The sequence below is a fragment of the Carassius carassius genome, chromosome 42, assembly GCF_963082965.1.
Source record: "Carassius carassius chromosome 42, fCarCar2.1, whole genome shotgun sequence".
NCBI lineage: Eukaryota > Metazoa > Chordata > Actinopteri > Cypriniformes > Cyprinidae > Carassius > Carassius carassius.
Genome location: NC_081796.1, coordinates 2,368,359 through 2,393,924, shown reverse-complemented (window position 1 = coordinate 2,393,924; position 25,566 = coordinate 2,368,359). Strand labels below are relative to the sequence as shown.

At 37.0% G+C, this 25,566-nt stretch overlaps 1 protein-coding gene across 2 annotated transcripts in view; it reads left to right on the top strand.

Moving 5' to 3' along the window:
• The window catches only part of LOC132124488 (partitioning defective 3 homolog), a 474,703-nt gene that overhangs the window by 248,186 nt on the left and 200,951 nt on the right, over positions 1–25,566 (top strand). For both annotated transcript variants that reach the window (XM_059535542.1, XM_059535540.1), the window contains exons 10-13: positions 4,690–4,829; positions 6,510–6,638; positions 22,264–22,449; positions 22,557–22,727. In XM_059535542.1, coding sequence (XP_059391525.1) covers positions 4,690–4,829; positions 6,510–6,638; positions 22,264–22,449; positions 22,557–22,727 — 626 coding nt within the window. The remainder of the gene's footprint in view (positions 1–4,689; positions 4,830–6,509; positions 6,639–22,263; positions 22,450–22,556; positions 22,728–25,566) is intronic.

Genomic DNA, 25,566 nt, shown 5'->3' with positions numbered 1-25,566 from the left:
TAATTGCATGATAATTGCAATTAACTGAAAATATATTACACATTAAATTTGTATTGAAGTGCTATTTTGTAATTATGTAATTTCATAATTACCGGTGTTAGAGGTTATGCATTACAATTAATGCAAGTTACATAATCAGATTACTGTTTTTCAAGTCATCTCACTTGCACAAAAACAGATTTGGTATTCCTCAAAATGATTAAAAATGTAAAATGCAGACTCGGAATATAATTAAATAATTAAATATGTTAAATAACACACATATACTCGTTTTATTAACTGGTGTTTTTGCTGCTGACCTTCAATGATCCAATTCGGCCATAATAATAATCAAAAAATAATTTAGCTAAACATAACATTTGTTTCATTTTATTTATTGCTGAAGAGTGGTGAACCTGCGTCTTATTCTTCATGGAATCCAGAATAGCAGGATAGCAAACCAAAGGTTTGTTTGACTGTTTGACTACTGTACAGATGTGAATTTACATTAGCCTGAGGCGTATTCATTTCACTTTTGATGTGAAAGGGATTTTATATTTGCCAAAAATAGAACTTTTTTATATTAAAAACAAAAAAGCAAGCCCAGTCCAGATGAGAAAAAGTAACAGAACATCACTTCCCCTGAATCCAAACACGAATGCTGCTCTTCACTCTCAGTCCATCTTCATGGTCTCTCCCTGTGATTGTCAGGCGTTCTGGCTGTGATGCAGCAGATGTTGAGCGCTGTGGTTCTGGCATGTGTGCTGGAGTCAGGAAGAGCTTGTGTTACAGGCTAAATACAGCAGATCTGTAAGAGCCTTCAGCGTTTACCAGTACGCTCTCTGCCTGGGACCTCACCTGGAAGCTGATGCGCTCTCTCGTTTCGTCCCGTTTGGAAATATTGCCCCTCGTCGAGCCTGTTTAATCTGTCAGAGCTCTCTCAGATTGGCTTCAACACGTCTGTGCCAGCGGAGATGTATTTGCTCTGGGCACTTTACCACCAACAAATTAAAAAACAGTGCTGTCTTTATACCAAATTCAAGTTTGATTCAGTGACAGGTGCACTGCTGAAATCAAACAATGCATCTGATGCGGTTTCTACTCAAGGTTCATCCCACTCAAGCGACTGTAGCAGTGAATAGCTCATATGTGCTGTTTGTATAGGCTTTTTTAAAGACAACAGTATGATGATATAAAATGATATTTCCTCTGCTATGTGGATGTAGTCGTTGTCTTTTTTTGTTATGATAATCTTAAAATAGTATTTTTAGTACAAAATCCTCCCTGTCCTCTCTTATTTGTCTTTTCCTCCTGATTTCTCTCTCAAGCCCTCATAAATGAATGCATTGCGGAGAACATTTTCCTAATTTCTTCTTCAAGCTGTAATTTTCTGTACTGCCTTACATTGCTTGATTTTTTTAAGCTTTAAGCCTTTGGCACAGTCACATAGACAACATTTCTTATATTCTTTCTCTCACATAATACAAAAACAACACACATCACCAACAGGACAAAACCCTGAAAGTAGACCATGCCACATGTGTTATTAATTAGCGTGGGGCTATTAGTGTTCCATCCCTGTAATTACTTGCTTGTAAGCCGTTAACAGCTGAATGTCCTAATGGCCGAAAGTCTGATTGTAGTAATTATCTTGTAGGAGGCGTCAGGTGGGGTTTTGATAGCCTTACAGGCCTGTTATTGACTCTGGCTTCACTTCTGCCGGCTGTGGCTGTACGTCTTGGAACATTTAGCCCAGCGCCATAACAAACATAAACCATTCAGAGAACAGCACAGCTACTGACCGCATGCTGCGGCAGGCTTGTGTTCTTGGGAACATGGGAGTTTCAATACAAGTTAAGATCAGTAAAGGGCATTTGTGGCATAATGTTCATTATCACACACACACACACACACACACACACACACACACACACATACACACACACACACACACACACACACACACACACACACACACGTTTGTTTTTGTGAGAAGTGTGTTCATCCCATAGGTGTAATGGTTTTTATACTGTACAAACTGTATATTCTATGGCCCTTCACCAACCCTACACCTAACCCAAACCCTCACAGGAAACTTTGTGCATTTTTACTTTCTCAAAAAAACTCATTCTGTATGATTTATAAGCATTTGAAAAATGGGGACATGGGTTATGTCCTCATAAGTCACCCTCTCCTTGTAATACCTGTGTCATACCCATGCCATTATACAGAGTTGTGTCCTGATATGACACAAAAAACAAGAACACACACACACACACATACACACGTACACGCACGCACACACACACACACACACACACACACACACTGGTTCCCATGCTTTATGGGCACATATCACAGGCGTAATGGTTTTTCTACTGTACAAACTGTATTTTCTGTACCATTACTCTAACCCTATACCTAAAACTACCCCTCACAGGAAACTTCCTGCATGTTTAGATTCTCAAAAAAAAAAAATGTTTTACAGTCATTTTGAAGTTTATGGCATTGCAATGCCATAGCCAAAAAGTTGTATTGTTTATTGCATGGTGTTACCATAGCAAAAAGGTTGTGAAATAGGATAATACACAGAAAAGGTTAATAAACTTTTTTTTTAACACTAAAATCATACTAACATGCAAAATGTTTTCATATTGCTGCTGTGCTACTGAAACAGTATTTTAACGTTCACAAATTAACGTTCACAAATAACATTCACTTCTAATGTGAAGATTTGATCACATTAGTAAAATGTTGCTGAAATTTAATGGGCAAATGTGTAATAATGATTTAAAGTGTACTGATGTATGAAGAGAAGTCATGGAAATCTTCAATCAGCTTTCTGTTAGTCAACACAACCAACTTTAACCTGTTGCTATATCCACATGGTGAAATCTTTCATCCTCAGGCGAAGTTCCAGATTTGCACCGATTTCTTTTGTAATGAATGGATTTTGCTTGTGAAAATTTGCAGAATAATGGTAAATGTTTCACTTTGTAACTCCCTGTTTGTATTTGTGTTGTGATGCCACAAGTGTTGTTTTATTGAACATAACTTGCTTTGATGCTGGAATATTGCATTTAACCTCTTGAAAAATTCCCATTTTTGAGCACAAACCATGAAGACGACTTATCCCAGATATAATATAAGTGAACACAGACAGTCCTGAAGGCTACAAATGTGTGTCTGGCCTATCAGTCTCTCTATCTCCCCAACTGACTTTTCTTTTACCATTACAGCCGTTGTTGGGATGATAAGGTCAACCTTACTGATCTCTCGGTGTCCTGACCATTACTCTTTCTCTCCGCTTCTCCTACATCTGCCTATTCGTATTCATTTGGCACTCCCAAAAAGGTCGTTTTGTGGACAGGGAGCAAATTGCAGTGGATACCCTACGTCTGAGCCCATAACTACATTTTCCAGGATTTACTGACGTCTCCACAGACAGCTGTAAAGCTCAGTTTGCCTGATGCATGTGCACATCAAGACCCTTCAAAGCCGGGTTTGAAGGGATTTGGCCTTCTTTTCAATGAGGAAAAGTAAATGTCTACAGCATGTGTTCTGGAGGAGCTGGCGTGCCGACCCGAGCACATCGTGTTACTGCCCTGCTAGATTTGTAAAGCGTGTGCCTCTGAAACACGCGGGTCTAAATCTGAAGTCACGCTGCGGTTGTGCTGCGTACACAGATGGGTTTGAAACGTTTAATTAGGGTGGCCTGTGTTGCAATACGCTTGGGTTCTGCCTCTGTAATTTGTATTTGTGTGCACAGGAGGTCATGGTTTTTTTCTCTATAACCTTTAAAGACATAAAAATATCCCATCTGATGGATTCAGATTAGTTATTAGATACAGTAGACTTGAGCAGGACTGCAATTTCACTGCGGATGATATGCAATCCGTGTCATTTATAGAATTCACAAATGTTTGCAACACTTTATCTGTTTTTCAAAGAAACTAATACTTTTATTCAACAAGGAAATTAATCCAAAGTGACAGTAAAGACATTTATAATGTTTAAAAAAGTTTCTATATCAAATAAATGCTGTTCTTTTGAACTTTATTCATCTGTGAATCCTGGAAAATAAAATGTATCCATAATAAGCCTTGGTGATCAGAAAAGACTTATTTTCTGAACTAAAACAGAACTAAAATCTTAAAGTAAAAAAAAAAAAAAATCAAAAAAAAAAAAAAAAAAAAAAAAAAAAAAAAATATATATATATATATATATATATATATATATATATATATATATATATATATATATATATATATAACATTAAATACTAAAACAAACTAAAATTAAAACTGGAAAAGGTCTTTCCAAATATCAGATATTCTACATTTTGAAATAAGTATGTATATATTTATAAAATAAAAAACGGACTTTACATGAAAATAACAAAAGTACATAGAAAAAATACTTACAATTTAAACTAAAATGAAAATAAAAACTGAAAAGATATATATATATATATAAATTTATTTTTTTTAAATTAAGTTTGGGGGGGTTAACATTTAAATAAATTGAAATATATAAAACAAACAATAAATAAATACAAATATGTGCTGTAAAAAATGACATTTTACAACCCAAAACTAAACTTAAAAATGTGAAATTATATTCCCAGAGGGTCATTGATTGATCTATAGCTAGTCTCATTAGACCAGACTCTTTAGTTCATTTCTGGATGTGTTGTTTTTGTGTTGCAGGTCCGGAGGGGTTGGGTTTTAGCATCACCTCCAGAGACGTCCCGATTGGCACTTCCGCCCCCATATATGTGAAGAACATCCTCCCGCGTGGAGCCGCCATCCAGGACGGCTGTCTGAAGGCCGGAGACCGGCTGCTCGAGGTGAGAAAACCTGGAAGCGGTTGAGAGCGACAAGTGACATCACATGGCCCTCACTTCCTCTTCCTTTTCACAGCTTCCTGAACTTTCAGCACCATATACAGCTTTTTTCATGCTTTTCTTATTTTAAAATCCCAACAAACATACAGCAGGACTGACGACGTCTAGTTTTTCGGAGGTTTTCCCCATAGTCCATTCTTCTGTTTGTCTATTGGAGGCAAGATGTCCATTGTTTTCCTCTCTCCCTTGTGAGAAGCACTTTGCTTTTTAGTTTGGGAGAATAAATAACCTTAATAAAAGAGAATGGACAAAAAGAACTCTAGCTGATGGCTGATTTACAGTGACAGCCAATCAACAATGGCTGTTTCATTTAGAAATGGAGCAGGACACCTGCAGGCTCTGATGCCAGATGCTACCGTGGAGCCAGAACGTCATCCATTTGGCTTAACCCACCCTGATTCATCGCTTTAATGGAGTCGAGGCCTTTCAGAGTGCTTTCGCTTCACCCCGTGCCTTTATCTTGCCATAGAAATATCAGGACAGTATTTCCTGTTGTCATGGTCACAATATTGTGATGTAAAACTGTAATGCTTGATTGGATGTAATTACATGGAATATAATTCAGGTTTTATTTGTTGCTTTATTACACACCCTTTCAAATGTCTCACATCAGCATCCCGTAACACAAAATTTGACAGTAGTGCCACTTTTGCGAAGGGATTTTTTTTTTTTTAATGCTCAAACCTGTTTATCCAATGATTATGTCATTATATATTTATACTATATGTATTAATTCTGATATTAGCAATATTTTGTATTATAATGCAAGTTTTTTTTAGCTAAAAACAATTTTAAGACTTGTTCACTTTGTTAAAAAAAGATGAAATAAAACAAATTATAAACACTGGATAAAAAAATAATATAGTTAAAATAGCAACTAAATATTATAGTTTTAAATAATATTTAGAATTTTATGCGTTTTTATTTTATATTTTCTTTTTTCTTTCTAATTTCAGTAAATTAAGCATTTTTGTTGTTTTTGTCATTTTTATTAGTTTTTTTATATATGTCTTATAGTTGTTTAGTGTTTTCTTATTTTAATTTTACTTTGTTTAATTTTAGTAAATCAAGTTTATATTCCATTGGCAACTAGCTGAATCTGTATTTTTTTATTATTTACTGTTTAATTCATTTAAGGTAATTATTTTTTATTGTTTTAATTAATTCAGTTTTAGTTAACTATAATAACTTGTCAAGTAAATGATATAAATTTGTTTTTTATTAAAATAAATGTAAAATAAAATAAAATAAATCTAAAATTCATTAAAAATAATAAAAAGGGCAAAAGCAAATAAAAAAGTTTCTAAAATCTAATCTGAAATGAAAACTGAAAATGATAAAAAAGCAAACTAATAATAATTTTATATAAAAGCTATAATGTTATGAAAATAGTACTAAAATAACATTTATAAATAAAAATGTGTTTGTGTGTGTGCATTCTTATTATTTATTATTTTATATAATATAAAGTTTTCTTTTTAAATTACTGTTTGTGTTTAGTGCATGTGGTTTACAAAATGAAAAATATATATATTGATAAAATGGATTTGCTTCACTGTTAAGGAGCAGCATTTTGCTGTCAGATCTTCATTTTTCTGATGATTTCTGTTTGTGTGGATGTAGGTTAATGGAGTAGATCTGAATGGTAAGACTCAGGAGGAGGTTGTGGCTCTGTTGCGCTCGACTCCCATGGGAGGCACTGTAGGTCTTCTCATCGTCAGACAAGAGGACGCTTTCCTGCCCCGTGAAGTGGTGAGTCACACACTCCCACACACACCTAAATGTGCAACCATCTTAAAATGGCTTAACAATAGCCATAAATGGTCTCTTGATATCACACAGAGTTCATATAGCACCATGAAATGGCCTCTTCAACTCTTTCCCTGCCTCTGGCCTATTTAGGTCACATGTGTGCCATAGAGGCAGCAGCCACCCGCCTTAACTCATTTTGAAGTCATTACTATTTCCATAAAAGATCATTCAGGAGTGCAGATATATTGTTCCGGCTGCCTTGACATTTGTATGCAGAGTTTATTTATTTATTTTTTCTCTTGGTCGACATTCCGTAACGATGCTTCTGTATTCAGCCAGTGCTGAAGGTTCCCATTGGCTTCTCTCAGTGATCTGTTATTTACAGCATCAGTAAAATCCATCCTTTACACTTAGCAGTGTTGTTCACAATCAGGTTTTTGAAAGTTTCAACCTTACCTTAATGATATATAAATGGTTCTAGCTATGCAAGCTTGATTTGTTGCATGATGTCTCCGAATGCACCACAAGCACACATTACATTCATACGCTGACCATTTTGAGTGCAGTTTTTGTGACAGTTTGAAGAGAATCATGCTGTGCAAGATAGTCCAAGTTAATTACTGTCCATATGTTTATAGTTAGTTAAAGCTAAATTGTTAGCCACTATCTACCTGAATTTGAAGGTAACTGTCTCCAATCCAAATTGCAATACAAACCCAAACAACGTTGTTTGCTTTTGGCTTGACTCTGTCAACACAGGCTAATTGCAAAAACATGCCTCTACCTACATTTTTGCAAAAATCCAAAAGCTTACCTATAGGCAAACATACTATTCACTGCAGTTTCCAGCTGAAATTAACACTAGAGGCAGTAAAACACCAACAACTTATAATCTTTTTCATGCGAATTATGATTACAGTAGCATATTATCAATTAATCATCATTTTCACATTTTTGGTGCACTAGTGCATTTTGATGTTTCCATCACCATAACCAGCTCAATATGAATAGCTTTTCTGACTTACAGTAGTAAACTTGCTCTGTAGCCCACCTGGTACATCATTGCACTTATGAGTGCCATAAAACATGAATCACGATAGGTCTTTAAGAGTCTTAAAGACTAAAATGCCAGTGTTGCTTCGGAAAATGCATTTGTACCTCACATTTGGTTAGGTTTAGTGTAGGTGCTATGTTTTAGTGCCACTCACAGGACATTTCATGTCTAAAATGCCTTGATGGATACAAGTACCTACGTAATAAAACCTTGCCGGATTCATGTGTTTCTATTTATATTAAATTAAGTATGCTTTTTGGACTATGTCTTTGTCAACCATTTACATTTTTATGCATTTAGCAGACACTTTTGTCCAAAGCAACTTACAGTTTATTCAGGCTATACAATTTTTTATATATTTTTTTTAATCAGTATTTGTGTTTCCTGGGAATTGAACCCACAACCTTTTGCGCTGCTAACGCAGTGCTCTACCACTGAGCCACAGGAACACAATGGCAGAGTGTTTGGGAATCTGTTTTTTTTTTCTCTTTTAAATGGATTCAAAATACCGTAGAGTACACATCCAAACCTATTAAAGAGGCCAGCATGTTTTGATCCATGGCATCTTCATAGAGGCTTGAAAAACACATCCCCGGAAGAATGTTTGAATGCTGGCTGATTGATTTTGGCCTTATTTAAGCTTGGGGTGATTGACAGCGGGTGAAGATGAGGTTTGACTTTCTTTCTCTGGCTCCAGCAAGATTTGATTAAAGACACCATCATGAAGACACAGTTTCACCAACTCTCTCGCTCCACCTCGTTTCTCATCAGCTTCCCCTTACAATGTGGAGTTTAAGACATCAGAATGACAGGGGTGGGAAGAGAGAAAGCGAGGGAAGAGATAAACTGTTGGACACTTCATTACTCTTATTGTCATATTAACATTCAGGAGGCTTCGGCTTTTCAATGCACCCCGTTCAAGCATTAAAGGATCTCAATAATCCATACAAGTATGTTCATAAAAATCAGATTACAAACGCATCACTCTACTGCTGACAGATATTACAAATAAAGTGGAGAGAGAGAGGACAGTGGTTATTGATGCTATTTTGTAGGTCTGCATGAGCAAGAGAGAGAGCGTGGTGTTTTAATATGATGCTATGGGAACGTTGTCATAGGAGCCAATCACAGAGCCAGACTATTAACGCATCATCAGGGAAGTTCTAAATCAAAAGACGGACTCACTCTGCTACAGTGACAGGTTACAGTCTAATAAATCAACACAGCCAAGTACTTAGTCTATGCTTTATGATATTATAAGACACAATGCAATTAACCTCAAATTATTATAATGACATCAGGAGAGAAAGTAACAGAACGGATAAAGAACTGAACTGCAAATGTGTTGAGGGATCTTATCTATTTATTTTCATTTATCTGCATGCATACGATTAGCCTCTGAGGCATCGAGGGAATTGCAGACATTTAACGAAAGCGTGAGCGTCAGATGCGGGCTGGCAGAAGCAGTGACTTATTGATAGGGGCGTCAGCTTTAACCTTTGCTCAAAGCCGAAGTCTGGTCCTGAGGGAAACGCAGAAAAATGTGCTTTGAAGTCTCCGGCCAGCACTCGCCCTTTAGAGAAAAAGAGAAAGAGATGCGCGAGAAAAAGGCCGCACCCACGGGCATGTTCCAAAGAACATGAACTCCAAAGAAGCTGTTGTGCCGGAATCGATGAAGCACTATCCTCGGAGTGTTCTAGAGTGTGGCTGAGGGCTGGCATTAGTTGAGTGCAATTATAAGTCACTCAAAGTGCAGTGTGTCATGGTCAGTGTCATTTACTCATGAGATTACTGCTCTTTAAACAACTTCGTTAGCTACTCCTGACAGGTAGATTGAGACTCGCTGACTCAGCTTAGTAAATTCTTGCTGAACAAACTACAATCCTTCCTTTCCCACTGAAGGTAGGTGTGATATACCTCAGTTGATACCAAGTTTCGCTCTCATCTGATGTTGTCAGTGTGGTCATTTCGATACATCACTAAAACGGAAGTATCTGTCAGACCTCAGCTAAGCAAGCAAACAAGGTGACAGTGGCAAGGAACCCAAACTCCCAAACAGTCAGGAACTGAGAAAACACCTTGGGAGACGCCCGGCTCAGATGCTCCTCTGGCGTAATGGGGAGCCAGTTCTCCTTACTTCTGGCTAAGATGGCCTTGCTTTGGCCAAAGGAGAACTAGTCTCCTGTCTGAGTCAGTTTTTTTTTCTTACAGTAATTACACTATTTAGATTTTGAGTAACTAACCCAACTGCTACCCCTGATCCTTACATTTGTCATTTATCAAACAAAGGATATAACAGACATATGCAACTATAGTCACAATTTATAAAACAAAATTACAAACATTCCAAGTCTTCTGAAGCTAAAGACCCAAAAGTGATCATAGAACACAAACACATTCAAATTTGAAGAGAGGGTTGATTGTTGATTGTCATGTGTTTTGTGACTGATCGCATCATGTTAATGTTAAGATTTATATTTTGAATGAGATGTGACATTATTAATATAGCTGGAATATATTCTGCGATTAATGCCTGAAGTTGCACTCTGTTCTTCACAAAATGATATTGTATGACAGCAGAAGACTTGGGATATACAGTAACAGGAGCTGATTGGAATGCTTATACTGTTTTCTAGTCAATTTTTGCTCTAAATACCTGTGACTGTACACTTGTCTGCCTGTTACATGTTTTATATTGTTTTGGGAAGGGTTGTGGTTAGGTGCTCACTTTTACAAATGCATGCAAAGAATTAAGGGATCTGATACACAAGGCAAACAATTAAAGTAATGGAGCAACCTGCACATTGAAAAATGTTGCTCAGTGTGTTAAAAAGTGATGCCAAGGGGTCCTGACCAAGAGTTAGTATGTGGCGAGTTAGGAATGAGAACATGTTGGAAAATCTATCATTAAGTTCATATTTGGAAGTCTGCAAACTTGTAAATAGGGCTTTGTTTTCTGCGGTTCAGTAAAATCCTGAATACACAAACGCTCAGGATTTGTGTAAAGCTAATCAGATTGGATTTTGCAAGAGCTCCATTATGTGTGCCGCTTGCATAAAACTGGCATTGAACAGTCTGTTAGCGCTAAATGGCAGTGACGTCTGAGACTGTGGAGCACCTTGCCATCGAAACATTTGCATCAGGTTTGTTTATTTTGGAAATTGGAAGAGAGTCTTGAATATAAACCAATTATTTGTGTTTCAGAACTGAAAAAAAAGTATGTCAGAGGAGCAGTGGATAGTCAGTGCAATTGATGCGGAGGGTGAAGGAATAGGAGAAATTATGAAAGTGGGAGGATCCGGGAAAAGAGGGAGGGAGCACGACTCAACAGGAGACGGATAGGCCAGAAGATGGAGAGATAGGGAAATAATGAGAGATGTGATCAAAAACTCCACTGTGGAGAAAAGAAAGGGAAAAAAGAGAACTGACAGCAGCGGCAGGGGAGCAATCGTGTTTTGAAAGACATCCTGCACTTGATGAAATCTTACCTTGCCACTTCGATGAGACACACACTCAACGAACACACTCTGAGGCTTGACAAACACCCTGCTGCTGAATTATTCATGTCAGAGAACGCAATTATCCGGCGCACTAATATGGCCAGCAGTGGCGTGAGAGCATTAGAACAACACAAGACACACACAAGCAATGTAGACAAAAAAAAACACCACGTTCTTCTGCCGGCTGACCAGTCTGCACTGGCCACAATTTTTCGTTCCTTTTGATCTTCCAGTGTGCACTGCTGAGAACGCTCAGTTAGGAATGTTTTTGCAACCACTGCTAAACCAGAGTGATAAGGAGAGATTATATATCACCTCCTTCTCTGCAAAATAAATAACTCATTGTGAAGACTTCAGCCTCGCCTGGCAGAAGGAAACGAGAAATGAGAGTAAATAGGATTTAGCTCCGAAGCTTTGGCTGGAGATGAAACTGCTGATTAGTGCCTTGGCGTCTTGAGTGGGGATGGACACATGGGTTTGCTTTGTTTTGCTTTGCTTTCATTTGTTTTGTTTAAATTTGCTTTGCTTTAAATTTTTGCTTTTTGGGCCTTGCTTTGCTTTGTTTCACATTGAGTTTGCTTTTGTTTTTACTTTTGCTTAGATTTTGTTTTTTTGCTTTGTTTTGCTTTGCTTTTGCTTTTGTTTATTGTTTGTTTGTTTTTTGCTTTTTGGGTTTTGCTTTAGCTTTTTCTACATTGATTATTGTAGCCAATCACAACCATTAAAAAAAAAAAATTAGATGGAACATGACTAATGGGGAGGAATGGAACAGAACGATTCTTTAGACATTTGAACCTTTTTTGAATTTGATACAATGTCTCAATTCTCTATGATACTATTGTGCATAGATTGTCAATATAAAATGGTGCAAATGGTGCATCCATGGCTCACCCCAAATACTTAAGGTTGATTTATATGTACTTGAGCACTTGAGCAGCCCAAATTACCAAAATGCACAGTCCTAGCCTTCCTAGTTGAGCCTTTAAGGTTAAACGTGACAGATCAGAATGAAATCTCTGAGCAGTTTTGAGTAGGTTTGTTTGTACTCTTGAAACTGTTTCATATGCTTCATTGTCTGGCTCAACTTCCTTGAAAATAACCCTTTGAATGACAATGAGCTTTTTGTATTCATGTTCACCCAACTGTATTCAATTGGAGCTCTTGACTGTTGCCTTGTACAAACGTACAATAACTGTACCTTGTCAATGTACTTGGCTGCGCCAATGCAATCCAAATCTCCTAGAACGGTCCAGATGACAGTGTGTATGGAAACCTTGTCATAGAACAGTAATTAAACACTACATTAAATCCCTCTTCATGAGCAGTTCTGACTTTTCATGGATCCATTAGAGGCTAAATCCTCCAAGCTAAGAGAATCGTAATTGCACAATTATGGATTTATGGTGTCTGTGGAGGCCAGATCCAGACATATGTGTGACAGGTTTGATTTTAATACGGCTTATGATTTGGCTTGATATCACACTAGTGACGCCCGTTTCGCCACTCATCAGAAAATCTTTTTTTTTTTTTCTGAACTTGTTTCAGAAAGATGCAAGTTATTGTTTTTGATTTATTGTTGCTCATTTCCTGTTTTTGTCCCAATTTCTCTCACTTCACTGTGAGGAGCGTTTCTATTTTTAAATGTTCTCTGGAAGGATTTTGTGTATGTTAAATTGTTAGGAAACGTCAACAGCAATCCAACTTTTGTTTTTCCTAAATGGTTGCAATTATTCACAGCAGATAATATCATCGTTTCTCAGAATCACTTTGTACGTTTACACTTGCGCTCTCGTCTTTTCTAGTGCCAACAGGTTTCAACATTTATTTCCCAATGAAGCCATTTTTGCTTTAAATCTGTTCACTGGATGTGAGAAACTTTAGTAACTCAGAGGGGGGAAAAATCAAATCAGCATGTTACCCGAACACTGGAGACTATACTTGAGTTGTTAAATTAGAGATTGAGGGAATGGTAGAGAGAGCTTTTTGTAAGCTCTGGGAAATAGGAAGCAGGTTTGTTCGTGCTCATCAAGTGCCTCTGATTGCCCAAGAGCTCTAGCCTTCATCACAGGTAGCCTTAAAACACAGACAGCATTGTTGTGTTCGTAATGGCATACTATCTACTGTTTTTGAAAGCACGTGGCATGCAGAATACATATAACTGTATGTTTAGTTTGTTTTCAGAACTTGTAGTGTAAGGATCTGTTCACACAGGACAACTATTTTTTAATTGTTGGTCTAATTTTTTTGTTGCAAACCTAGGCAGAATCGTGGATATGACACTGCAAAAGCTTTTATTTGAAGCAATAGTCTCTCTCTCTCTCTCTCTCTCTCTCTCTCTCTCTCTCTCTCTCTCCCTCTTTCACATACGCACACAGAGACACAAATAAAAACAAAACAACAAAAAATAAAAATGCTGAAAATGTATAATCATCCTCAGGCCCCCCAAAAATGTAGATGAGTTTGTTTCTTCATCATGGATAAGTTTTTGGATTAATGGGGCATTGCATCATTTGTTCAGCAATGGATGCTGTGCAGTGTATGGAGTGTGCAGTGTGGATTAATGTGATGTTTTTATCAGCTATTTGGACTCTCATTCTGACGGCACCCATTCACTGCAGAGCATCCATTGTTGACCAACTGATGGAATACTTCCTTTAAATGCAGGTTATTCCAGAGTATGTTATATCCACAGTTCTGCCCAGGTTTATGATTTTAAACCTAAAGGACTGTTCCCGCATCCTGCTTAAGATAATTAGCCCCTTTCTTATTTAATGGGTGTCTCTCTGTGGTTTTGTCCCAAATTACAGCCCGTTGGTTTCATCTGTCATAACCCTGAATACTGAATCTCGTCAGTCTCCACACCGCAGTCAGATCCGTAGGGAATTATTAAGTAGACGACCAAACGTTCAGTCAGAATGCCTGATGGCCACATTTCTTTACCCAGGACATTGTGTTCGGTTTCTAAAAGTGTCTCTGATATAATTATCTTTTTGTCAAAGTAATGTTATGCCTTTAAGCCTTTGTCATAGTCGCAGTGAGGTAATTCTCTACACTTGTGCTCACGAGGTGTCGACGCGAGACCTGCGGTCCTGTCGCTGTCCTTGCTGGCAGCTGTTAGCCAGAGTGTTTCATCTGAGATGTGGTGACGGCAGAATGGGCTCTGTACCATGGGAACCGAGCAGTTTCTGAGCCAAGATAGCTATCAGGATCTACTTGTAACTTGGCAGTCTCTCTGGGTTTTTTAATGGCAAATGAATTATCACGTTCACTAGGACCTTGGCTCTCTCACACCTGCCCAGAAAAATGTAGTTATTATTCATCGAGAAAAGAAAAGAAAAGAAAAAAGATGATGATCCATAATGATTCAGTAAGATAACTTCGACCAAAAAGTGACTCATTATTTCATGAATTTGCACCAGTATTTATTTATTTTTCTTTCTTTCTTTCTTTCTTTCTTTCTTTCTTTCTTTCTTTCTTTCTTTCTTTCTTTCTTTCTTTCTTTCTTTCACAAATTTTGCTTGCTTATTTAGTTCTTTAGTCATTATTAAGTTTGTTTGTTTGATCTATTGTTTTTCCTACTTGTTTACTCTTTTTGTTTATTTGTTTATTATGCTTTACTTTGTTAGTCTCCTCTCTTCATTTTATTTTTTCTTCTTTCTTTTATAAGATATTTAGTTCTTTGTTTTTTCTTTTCTTTTCTTTTCTTTTCTTTTCTTTTCTTTTCTTTTCTTTTCTTCTCACTTATGTCTGTCTGTGTCCATTATTTTTTTTTCTTTGTTCAATAATAAATTCCTTTTTGACTAATTTTTCCTTTATTCCAAAAGTTAATTTTTCTTTTGCAAAATAGTTTGTTTGTTTTGTTACTTTCTTTATTTTTTAGTTTTCTCTCTCACTTTTGTCTGTGCATTATTTATTTATTTATTTATTACATTTTTGTCTGTTTTAGCTTGCTAGTAAATTAACATAGTGTACCACTAGGGGTGCATTATAATAAAAAGTTATGCATGGAGCTTAATGGATACATTTTGATATGTTTTAAAGTCTAAAAATGCAATCAGAATTCAAAACGGATTCATTTGTCTTAAAGGTATCCGCATAAACGATGCTTTTGACACAGCAGGTCAGAAAACCTCCAAAGCTGCAAATGTGACATCCATTAACCGCTCATCCCAATCTCCTCTTCATCCACAGCCCATATTTTTTTGAGGATAGTCAAGCATGGATAGTCACTCTCTCTTTTTTTAAGTACTGCACCTGGCATCCCTACTGTGAAAATCACCTCACCCGTCTCCATTAGCCAGACTGGCACACTTAAGTTCAATTGTTTGTTCGAACCCTTTTTACTCCCTTGAAATCGTTCTCTTGTTTTTTCCCCTTTCTATTTCCTCTTTTCCCCCACAGTTTGCAGATGAGCAGCCGTTCCTTTCACTAGTGCTTTTATGGGCCGCATTAAAAGCGAATTGAAAAAGCCAAGCACTTCCATAATTAAGCCTAATGTTGCCAATTGCATTGGAAGACAATAGCGTTCTGCTAGCATTTTTTTTTCTTTTTGTTTCACAAAACAGTTTGGAGTTGCCACCTGTTTTTGTTTAGCACTTTTTCTCAGCTGTGACATCAATTAGTCTAGCTGTTCATATGGAGCGGCCGCTTCTGCCGCTGTACAGCGCTGATAAACAAGCTAGTTTGGATCAGTTTTGGGACAGGCAAAGCTTGCTGAGAGCATGTGGTGTAGTCAAGCACAGTTAGGTCTCAACCGTGATGTCGTCCTTGTAGCAGATACACGTTTATGTGTACAACAAAATGCTGGTAATGTTCAAATATTGGCTCGTTATAAAACATAATTTCCTCTGTTGTCATATTGTCAGCTTATTAAGTATAATCAAAAATAAGATAAGGGCACTGAAGGCAGAGTTGTAGGACTGATCTATGCATCGTATTTTAATCGTTGACATGATTTCATCTTGATTTAATAAACATAATCATCTGCGATATTTGCCTACTGGTGAATATGATTTATTTTAATGTGGCGTCTTGCATTGTTAATAAGATTTCAAAAGCTCAAATCCCCAATCAAGGCCATTTAAATAAATCTGTACAGATTCTGATCAGTGGTTTACTTAATCAGGTGCTCTCTCTGCAATACGAACGGTTGCCAGGTCCCAGAAAAATCCCCGAAAACCTGGCTCGACAGCTTTGCAGAAAATCAGGATGTTAAAGTTTATAATTTACTTATACCTTAATGCAAGATTGTGCTCAAATAAGTGTCAGTTATATTTCACATTGTCAATTACACTGTTCACTGTGACTAAATCTGTAAGAAAACCTTGCGAGTTGACGTTCTTTTGATTTGTGCTTATGTGAAAGTGCAATAATTCAATGCAATGTTGCTAACATTTCTCAGTTTCTGCTTTTGACCTTGTATTGGGAATTTGGTTGCTTGTAACATTATGTATGAATGAGGTGTTTGACTTCACTTCTCCAGCTCTTCATGTCACCTTCACTTTAGGTGCTGAGCTGTGACTTCTTTCGCTCCTCGCTTCCTCTCTGTCTCATCTAATCTCCTTCTCTCTCTCTTTCTCGGCTCTTCAGGTCTAATTGTACCTGAAAGTTTTGAATGTGCATTAGTCGGAGGTGTTTAATATGCAGTCTTTATCAGAATGTGGCGGGCCAAAGAAACAGTGGTGAGAAATTTCATGTTTCTATACTTATCATGCACAGGCCTCCTTTGCAATTACATACTTGACTGATTTCTTTTAGCCTCTTAAATTCATTTCCAGTGACCTTTATTTCGTTGCCCTGTTCGGGCGAGAAAGTTTCAGCCAAGCTAAATATTTCGAACCTCGGCAGCAGTTTGAAGCTAGAGAGCAAAATGTATATTTTCATTTCTTTATTTTACTTTGTTCATCTCTTCCCTCCCTCCATTACATTGTTTGTTTTTTCTTATGTTTGGTCATTATTTATTTATTTATTTATTTATTTTTTAAAGCATGATATTGTTTTGTTTGTTTTTCCTCTCATTTCTTCCTTCCTGCCCTTCAATATGTTGCTTGTTCTTTCTTTAGTTTGTGTGTTAAATTTTTCATTTATTGCACTTGCTTTGTCTTTTGTTTTTCTTTAGCTTGTTTGTTTTATTTTAACTGATTTATTTTTGTTAGTTGTTTATTTTGATGGTGTATTTCCTTAGATTTTGGTTTCTATATTGCTTTATCTAGATTTTCTTGTTTATTTAATAAATGTATGGTTTTTGATTCATTTTTACTTTTGTTTTATTTCGTTCAGTCGATTGTTCACTTTCTTTCTTTCTTTCTTTCTTTCTTTCTTTCTTTCTTTCTTTCTTTCTTTCTTTCTTTCTTTCTTTCTTTCTTTCTTCTATTGTGTTGTTGATTCTTTTTCTTTATTTTTTTATTAAAATTTTTGCTTGTTCTTTTTGTTTGTTTTTGTTACTTGTTTAGTCCTGTAATTGTTTTTCTTCTGGTTTATTAGTTTCTTTCTTTGTCTACTGTTTTGTTTGTTCATTCTTTCTTTTTGTTCGTTTTTTTAATTATTATTTTTTCTTATGTTATAACTTTTGTTTGTTCTTTGTTTCTTTCATTCATTCATTAATGACTTTGTTCTTTCTTTCTTTCTTTCTTTCTTTCTTTCTTTCTTTCTTTCTTTCTTTCTTTCTTTCTTTCTTTCTTTCTATCAGTCTGTATAGTGTGTCTGTAATTCCCAGTGGAGTAGTGAGAGTGAATGCTAGACGTCTGCTTTCTCTTTCTGTGTGTGTTCAGAGGTTGTCTTATCTCTCATGGGCTCTTCTCTTTATTGTCTGTTCAATGACAGTATAATTCAAGCTCACTCTGGAAACAAAGGCATGTAATGAATGCACACCATCCATTCTGCTTATGAATTAATTAATTACTCTCGAACACAATGGGCCAGGTTGAGCTGGATGTGCCATTTATAAAGTCATGCATTTTTCCTCTGTCAGTGTGTGAAAGAAATGTGCAGTGTTATGAAGGCTTGTGAAAATGAACCTTCTGTTTGTATCACAATTTCAGACCTTCAAACAAACTGTTGCATGCTATAAAAAATGTATATTCAATTTGGGGTTAGATACTTAAAGCTGTTTCTTTACAATACTTCAGACGCATAGCTTGGGAATCCTTGGACCTCTGTGTGGCTGAGAGATTCATTTTTTAAAGTGTACTAAAATTAGTTTTTTTTTAGTGCTGGGCAACGATTACATTTTTTTATCAACATTAAAGCACTTTTTTACATTTAAAAGTAGGCCTACTGCTATATGAACAAAAGTGTAATAACATTTGGTTTGCAAACACTTTAAACAAATAAGGTGCTTTTAACAGCACTTTTCCTTTTACTTAGTATCAGTTAAATTATTCATTGTAGCCTAAATCTCAACTATAACATTAATGTAATTAAATTAAATGTAAAACAAGCCATTTGTCACTACCAGAACATTAACATTTTTATAGAAAATATTTTATAGTTTGTTATAGAAAAACAAGTTATGCTCAGAGTCCAGAGTCTCGATCATAACATTATAACAGGCATCTGCTGAATAGAGACCTGCACAATCAGGGGATCACAGCAGAGTGCGGCGCTGGACAACACTTGATGAGCGGGTAGAGACTCGTGTGCGGGACGCGGGAGAATAATAAGGGTGTTCTCACACTAGGCGAGTGCATTTGACCCCCAAAGTCTGGTTCATTTGACTAGTGTCAGAGATTGTTCCAGATTCTCTGAATCTTTGGGTGATATTATGCACTGTAGATGATGATAACTTCAAACTCTTTGGAATTTTTCTCTGAGAAACTCCTTTCTGATATTGCTCCACTATTTTTCGCCACAGCATTGGGGGAATTGGTGATCCTCTGCCCATCTTGACTTCTGACAGACACTGCCACTCTGAGAGGCTCTTTTTATACCCAATCATGTTGCCAATTGACCTAATAAGTTGCAAATTGGTCCTCCAGATGTTCCTGATATGTACATTTAACTTTTCCGGCCTCTTATTGCTGCTTGTCCCAAATTTTTTGGAATGTGTAGCTCTCATGAAATCCAAAATGAGCCAATATTTGTCATGACATTTCAAAATGTCTCACTTTCAACATTTGATATGTTATCTATATTCTATTGTGAATAAAATAGAAGTTTGTGAGATTTGTAAATTATTCCATTCCTTTTTTACTCACGATTTGTACAGTGTCCCAACTTTTTGGGAATCGGGTTTGTATATAGATTAGTGAGTGTGAGCTAACCGCGCCGGAGTGCAGATCTTCTGATACGTGCTGCATGATTGCGTGAACATTTCTGAGCGGCAAAAGCATGTTACTGCGTCTCATATGACCCACAATAATAAACCACAAAGTTAACAAAATGATTCCCTCGACTGTGTTGAATGAGAGCGCTTCTCTGCTGTCTTCACGTGCTATTAGAAACTTCCTATTTCCAACATAAGTCTTGATTACGAGCTCATTGCATTCTTTTCTGTTAAAAATAACAGTGGACAGTGGTTTGTGAATGTTGATGCTTAGCCTAAATAATGTGATCAGGAGCATACCCTTCTGTGACTCATGATTTGTCTGTATAATAATAAAACTGCGTTAACGCAGAATAAAATAATTGTCGGCATTAAAACGCTCTCAAAGTATTATGAATTAAGTTTGCCTCACACATGTATGCTACTGACATGAACTCCATTCATGGAGTTCATTCATGTATATATTTTATGAACAGATTTGTTTGTTCATTAATTGTTTCTTTTATGTTTTGATAGTTTTTTTAATACTTTTTGTTTGTTTTATATTTAATTGATTGGCATTTTGTACTTTCTATCTTCTGTTCATGTGTTTGTTCTTTCACTTTTGTTTCATTTAGCTTTGATTTGTTTTGTTTTTATGCTTTGATGTTTTTTTTTGCTTTTTTTTTTTTTTTTTTTTTTTTTGCTTTCGCTTTTTTGTTTTGTCTTGTCATTTCAAACCGTATTACCCAAACACTTTTGTACAGATCGCTCACATTTCTTAAGGAAATGTTAAATTGTATGAATTTAATAAATTATTAGTTTTATTGTGTTTGCTGTTTGGTTTTGACAAAGTTGATAAATAACTGAATTAGATAATTTGCAGACATTGTTAGTTTCACTCTGATTGATTGACTGATTGATTGATTGATTGATTGATTAATTGAGTGATTTGAGTAACACAGTGTTGTAATTTCCCAAGCATTAGTACAGTCTCTGATTATTATATATATGAGCTCCTCTAAATAACTTGCCCATTCAAATAAAGGCATAGTTGATGAGGCTCAGTGTCTTTACTGTCAGCTCTGGATACTGCTTCAAGTGCTTGACATGTTATTATTCAAAAACTGTGTTGTCTGTCAAAGGGGAGAATTGGAGTAAAACTACAATGTTTCTTCATGTTTCTATCCATAATGCATATCAGTTCAGGCTGCTGGGCCTCTCTAGGGGTAAGAGAGAAAGCCAATGAGAGGCACTTCATTGTGTCAGTCTGAAAGGCTGTGGTCCTTTTGTGTACTTGTTGACGGTGTGACAGGAACTAAATGACTTGATGAAAATCAGACGTGTGTTAGCGTCTGCGGATGACACCGCCGCATGTATTCTTCCTGCTGCCTTCACCTGGTTGTTGGTTCTTAACCTGAGAGCTGCTATTGTCTGCTGAGAGCCACCTAGGTTGCCATGGCAACAACTCAGGCACGGGATGATGGGGTGTGTGTGTGTGTGTGTGCGGTATATTATGAAAGGAAGGAGAGGGGGCCTCACCTGAATGCTTGGCTGAATCTCTATAACTCGTCTCCAGCCTCCAGCTGGACTAAAGCCAAGCTCCTGGCATTCTTCATCTGTGTGTGTGCGTGTGTGCTGAACCTTTCTTAAAACACATTACTTTTTTGCTTTAAATGTATACAAGTGCTATACGGAGTGGATTTCCACAGTGAATCCCTTAATTACTTAATGATTTAAAAAAAGCTAGTTTTGGAACGTGCTAGATGGTTTATGGTTTATTGCTGGTCTAAAGTGGTCAGCTGTGACCAAGATGATTTACTGGGTTGAAACTTGGTCCACTTGCTCATAGAAAAGCTATGTCCAAATATAATATATAGTGATATGGAAATGTATTTCTGGATTTACCCCAATCCAGTGCCTATATATCATGGGTTTGATTCTGCACTGTGATGTGATTTTCTCCTGTGAACAACAGGAAAGCGTCCACTCAGTGGGTGCTAATGCAGATCTCCATTTTAACCACTGTAAACATCCTGTTTAATGAGTCACGTGATCCCACTGTGTTAATCTCTCCGCACCTCTGTATAATTAAAGTGTAAGGACATAGGGTGCATTCCAAATCGCATCCTGCTTAGTATGTACTACATCTGAATTTGAACGTACTACTCGACCGTTAAAAAAATCATGTTCTATGTAGTATGAATGAAATTCGGAGGTACTACATAAGCCATTTTGACATTGTCATGTCACATACATTGTCACAACAGTGAGAAAATTTAAAGAGCCCACTCTACTGAATGATTATTGGTGATGTTTTTCGTTATTCTTACTGCTTTTGTCTGCGTTCTTATCTCGTTTGATTTACCAGCATAAAGCAGGCGTCGATCAGCTGCTCGCAGATCATGCCTTCATCAACAGCTTGTGAATCATTTCCTAAATATAAATTTAGCTTGTAATTTTTACCTCAGAATAAAAGCAGCCACATCTGTGAACAGAATGACATACATATGTATATACTGTATGTATAAAGCAAAACAGAAGTATCATGATGATATATATACATAATTGTGAGATAAAAAGATGCAATTACCTTTTTATATTGTTTTTATCCCATGACCGAAACGAGCTTCAGTACTTCCCTGTCTGTCGTTGGTCAAACCCATGCCATTGGTTGAGTCATTGCTATGCTGATCTGATCAGGATGCTTTTAAAAACCCTACATAAACGGTGTTCATATACTTTGGTGGAATTTTAATATTGAATAAACAAATACACACTCCATCTTTAACTGATCAATATATTTGTGTCTATTCTTTATCTCTCTAGAAAGAACAAGATGACTTAATTCTTACCCCAGATGGAACGCGGGAGTTTATGACGTTTGAAATCCCTCTCAATGACTCTGGATCGGCCGGTTTAGGGGTCAGCGTCAAGGGCAATAGATCGAAAGAGGGTCACGCGGACATGGGCATTTTCGTCAAGTCTATAATCACTGGAGGAGCCGCCTGCAAGGTAAAGAGCAGCTCTCTGACTGGATATGGGACTAAAAGGAATACATTTTTCCTTAATTTTCATATATTCCAATGAAACTTTTAATATGTTGTTGTGTGCGATCACAGGACGGGCGGCTGAGGGTCAATGACCAGCTGATAGCAGTTAATGGAGAATCTCTGCTGGAGAAAACCAATCAGGAAGCGATGGAGGCCCTCCGGAAGTCCATGTCCATCGAGGGCAACAAGAGAGGCATGATCCAGCTGATCGTGGCCCGGCGGCTCGCAGGGACAGGAGAGGTCAGTTATCCACTGTCTGTAGCATGTACAGTTACCCCAAGATCAACATGCCACCATAAATTGCGTAAATTGAAACATTGAACTCTGCATGATCTAAGGAATCAGAACCATTGGTTTTGCGGATGTGAGAGTGTCGATGGCGATTTGAGAGATTTGCTGCAAAATTGGCAACCAGAATCCAATTTTTCACAGTATGATTCTCGGGGCTGCCTTAGACTTTAATGCAGCATAATATTAAACTAACAGACAATAGTTCAGTGCCGGGTCCTTAAATTCTGATTATGAAAATGACTTCCACCCTGCATAAAGATGAACGGAGCGGCTCTCTGAGTGACTGAGTGTCTACGGATGGGGAAGTTTGACTGCAGTAAAAGTGAATTAAAGTGAGTAGTTCTTATCAGACAGACGCAGGAGACAGAGACAGAGACAGAGAGAGAGAGAGAGAGAGAGAGAGAGAGAGAGAGAGAGAGAGAAAGTGGCAGGAGCGACGGATTGAAATCGAAAGCAATTTGACCGCTGAAATGCTCATGCTGATTTATACTGATAACAGATGGCAGTATGAAATATCAAATATCAACTTCAAATGCCATCTTTTCCATCCCCTCTCTTTCCCCAATGCAATCCTTTGGATGTGTGTTTGTGTTTCATTCTTATTTTTTTGCCCGGACCGAGTCATAACATCTGAAAGTGTAATCTAACACTTATCTTTCTAAAGCATATACGACAGGCGCTGCGTTAGGAGGCGATGAAATTCAGAATGATGACAGCTTATGGAAATGAGAGGACTGGCGTCTGTGGCCATACTCTCATGCTTCAAATGGAGTGGATGTTTCCCAGAGGAGAAGCTCAGGGGACTTAATAGAGTTTCTTTTAGAGATCAGCTTTGTCGCTGATGTTTTTTTGTTTTTCTTAAAACTTATTGAGATAAATAAAAATAAAAGGGTAACTGTTGGCTTACAATAAGAGCACAGCGCTTTAAAATGAAAGTGGATGCTATTGCTCAGATAATTTGCTCTTTGAAATATTTGATGAGGAATGTTAGAATTTACGATGAAGCAGCACAGTTTTAGACATGGATGAGATTTGTGCTGAAATACAGTTTTTGGGGAGACACATCTGGAAACTCACTAGCTGGTTTCTCCATTAGACTTTTTTTCATGCACTTACTTTTTGTTTGTTTATTTTCAAATATTTAAATATACATATTCTGTTCATAAGTTTGGGTCGGTAAGATTTTTTAATGTTTTGGAAAGAAGTCTCTTTTGCTCACCAAATCCGCATTTATTTGTTCAAAAATACAGTAAAAACAGTAATATTGTAAAATATTATTGTAATTTAAAACATCTGTTTTCTGTGTGAATCTGTCTTAAAGTGTAATGTATTTCTGTGATGCTCCGCTGTATTTTCAGCATCATTCCTCCAGTCTTCAGTGTCACATGATCTTCAGAAATCATGAAAATATGATGATTTACTGCTGGAGAAATATTTCTGATTATTATCAATGTTCAACACAGTTGTGCTGCTCAATATTTTAGTGGAAATGTGATGTGTTTGTTTCTCAGGATTTACAGATGAATAGAAAGTTTAAAAGAACAGCGTTTATTTGAAATAGAATCTTGTAGCGTAGTAATAATTTGTACCCACTTTTGATCAATTTATTGCATCGTTGTTGAACAAAAGTATTAATTTAAATCAATCAATCTTACTGGCATTAAACTTAAAAAAATATATACATTTATATCTATTTATTCTTAGCTTATTGCCACTCACGTTTGTTTTTGAGGAGAAGTGGATGAATTTTAACTGTTAAATCTGACAAGTAAACTTTCACTGCAGAGTGTCATGTGTTAAAACTTGATGTGAAATAGGAATGGGAAACATTCTAAAATAAGTTACAGAAGTTATAAAAACAGACTCATATGTTGGCAGTCATGTTTGTTGGTGAATCTGACTTCTCTGCTCATGCTGTATTTGTATTTGAGCGCATCCACTGAAGACAACACAACAGATGCAAGACATAGTCATTCTTTTATCTTTCTGTCATTTTCTTCCTGCAAACCCAGTCTTTTGTAATCATTCACGGATGTACACAGAGAAACCTGTGACAGTCACCAAGAGTGCACCGCTGAGCTCAGATCAGCCTTTATAAGCGGCTGTGTGGAGTTGATTGGACCCATTTGAGAGCAGCAGACCTCACGCTGACACCCTGTCCCCTCAAACACACACACACACCATCCATCCACCCAGCAAAGGTCACCCGTCGCCTTCAGGAACGCCCGGGCTGAGGGTCGCTCTTATCTGTCTGTCAAATGAGGATGAGGACGGTTGCTTTCATCCTTCTCATCAAACTTTGAAGTGCAGCCAGGCTCCCGCTGTGTAACAACATACACCATAAATTGTGCTTTAATATGGCATTCAGAGAGAGAGTGAAAGCTGAAATAAGAAAAAAGAGAGATGAAATGAATAGTGAAAGTGGAAAGAAGAGGGGAATAATGGGTAGAGAGAGACTGCAGGGGGGTACTGAAGGAATCAGGGACTGTGTGGAAAGAGACAGCGCAGGAAACGCAGGAAAACAGAGGCCAGCATTAAAATGAATAAGATCCATCACTGTCCTCTGGCCTGTGTGTGTGTGTGTGTGTGTGTGTACTCTAGTATGTTTGGGAGAAGCACATTCCCTCTTTAGTCCTGTCCTGAATGTGAATTGATGTCTTACACTGTCAGTCTAAAACTCTTTTGTTGGAAAATACAGCAAGTTCATTAATATTCATATGTTAAGTGTGGGTCTACTACAAATACATTTTTCTATGTTTGCATATAAACATAACACTAAACACCTACA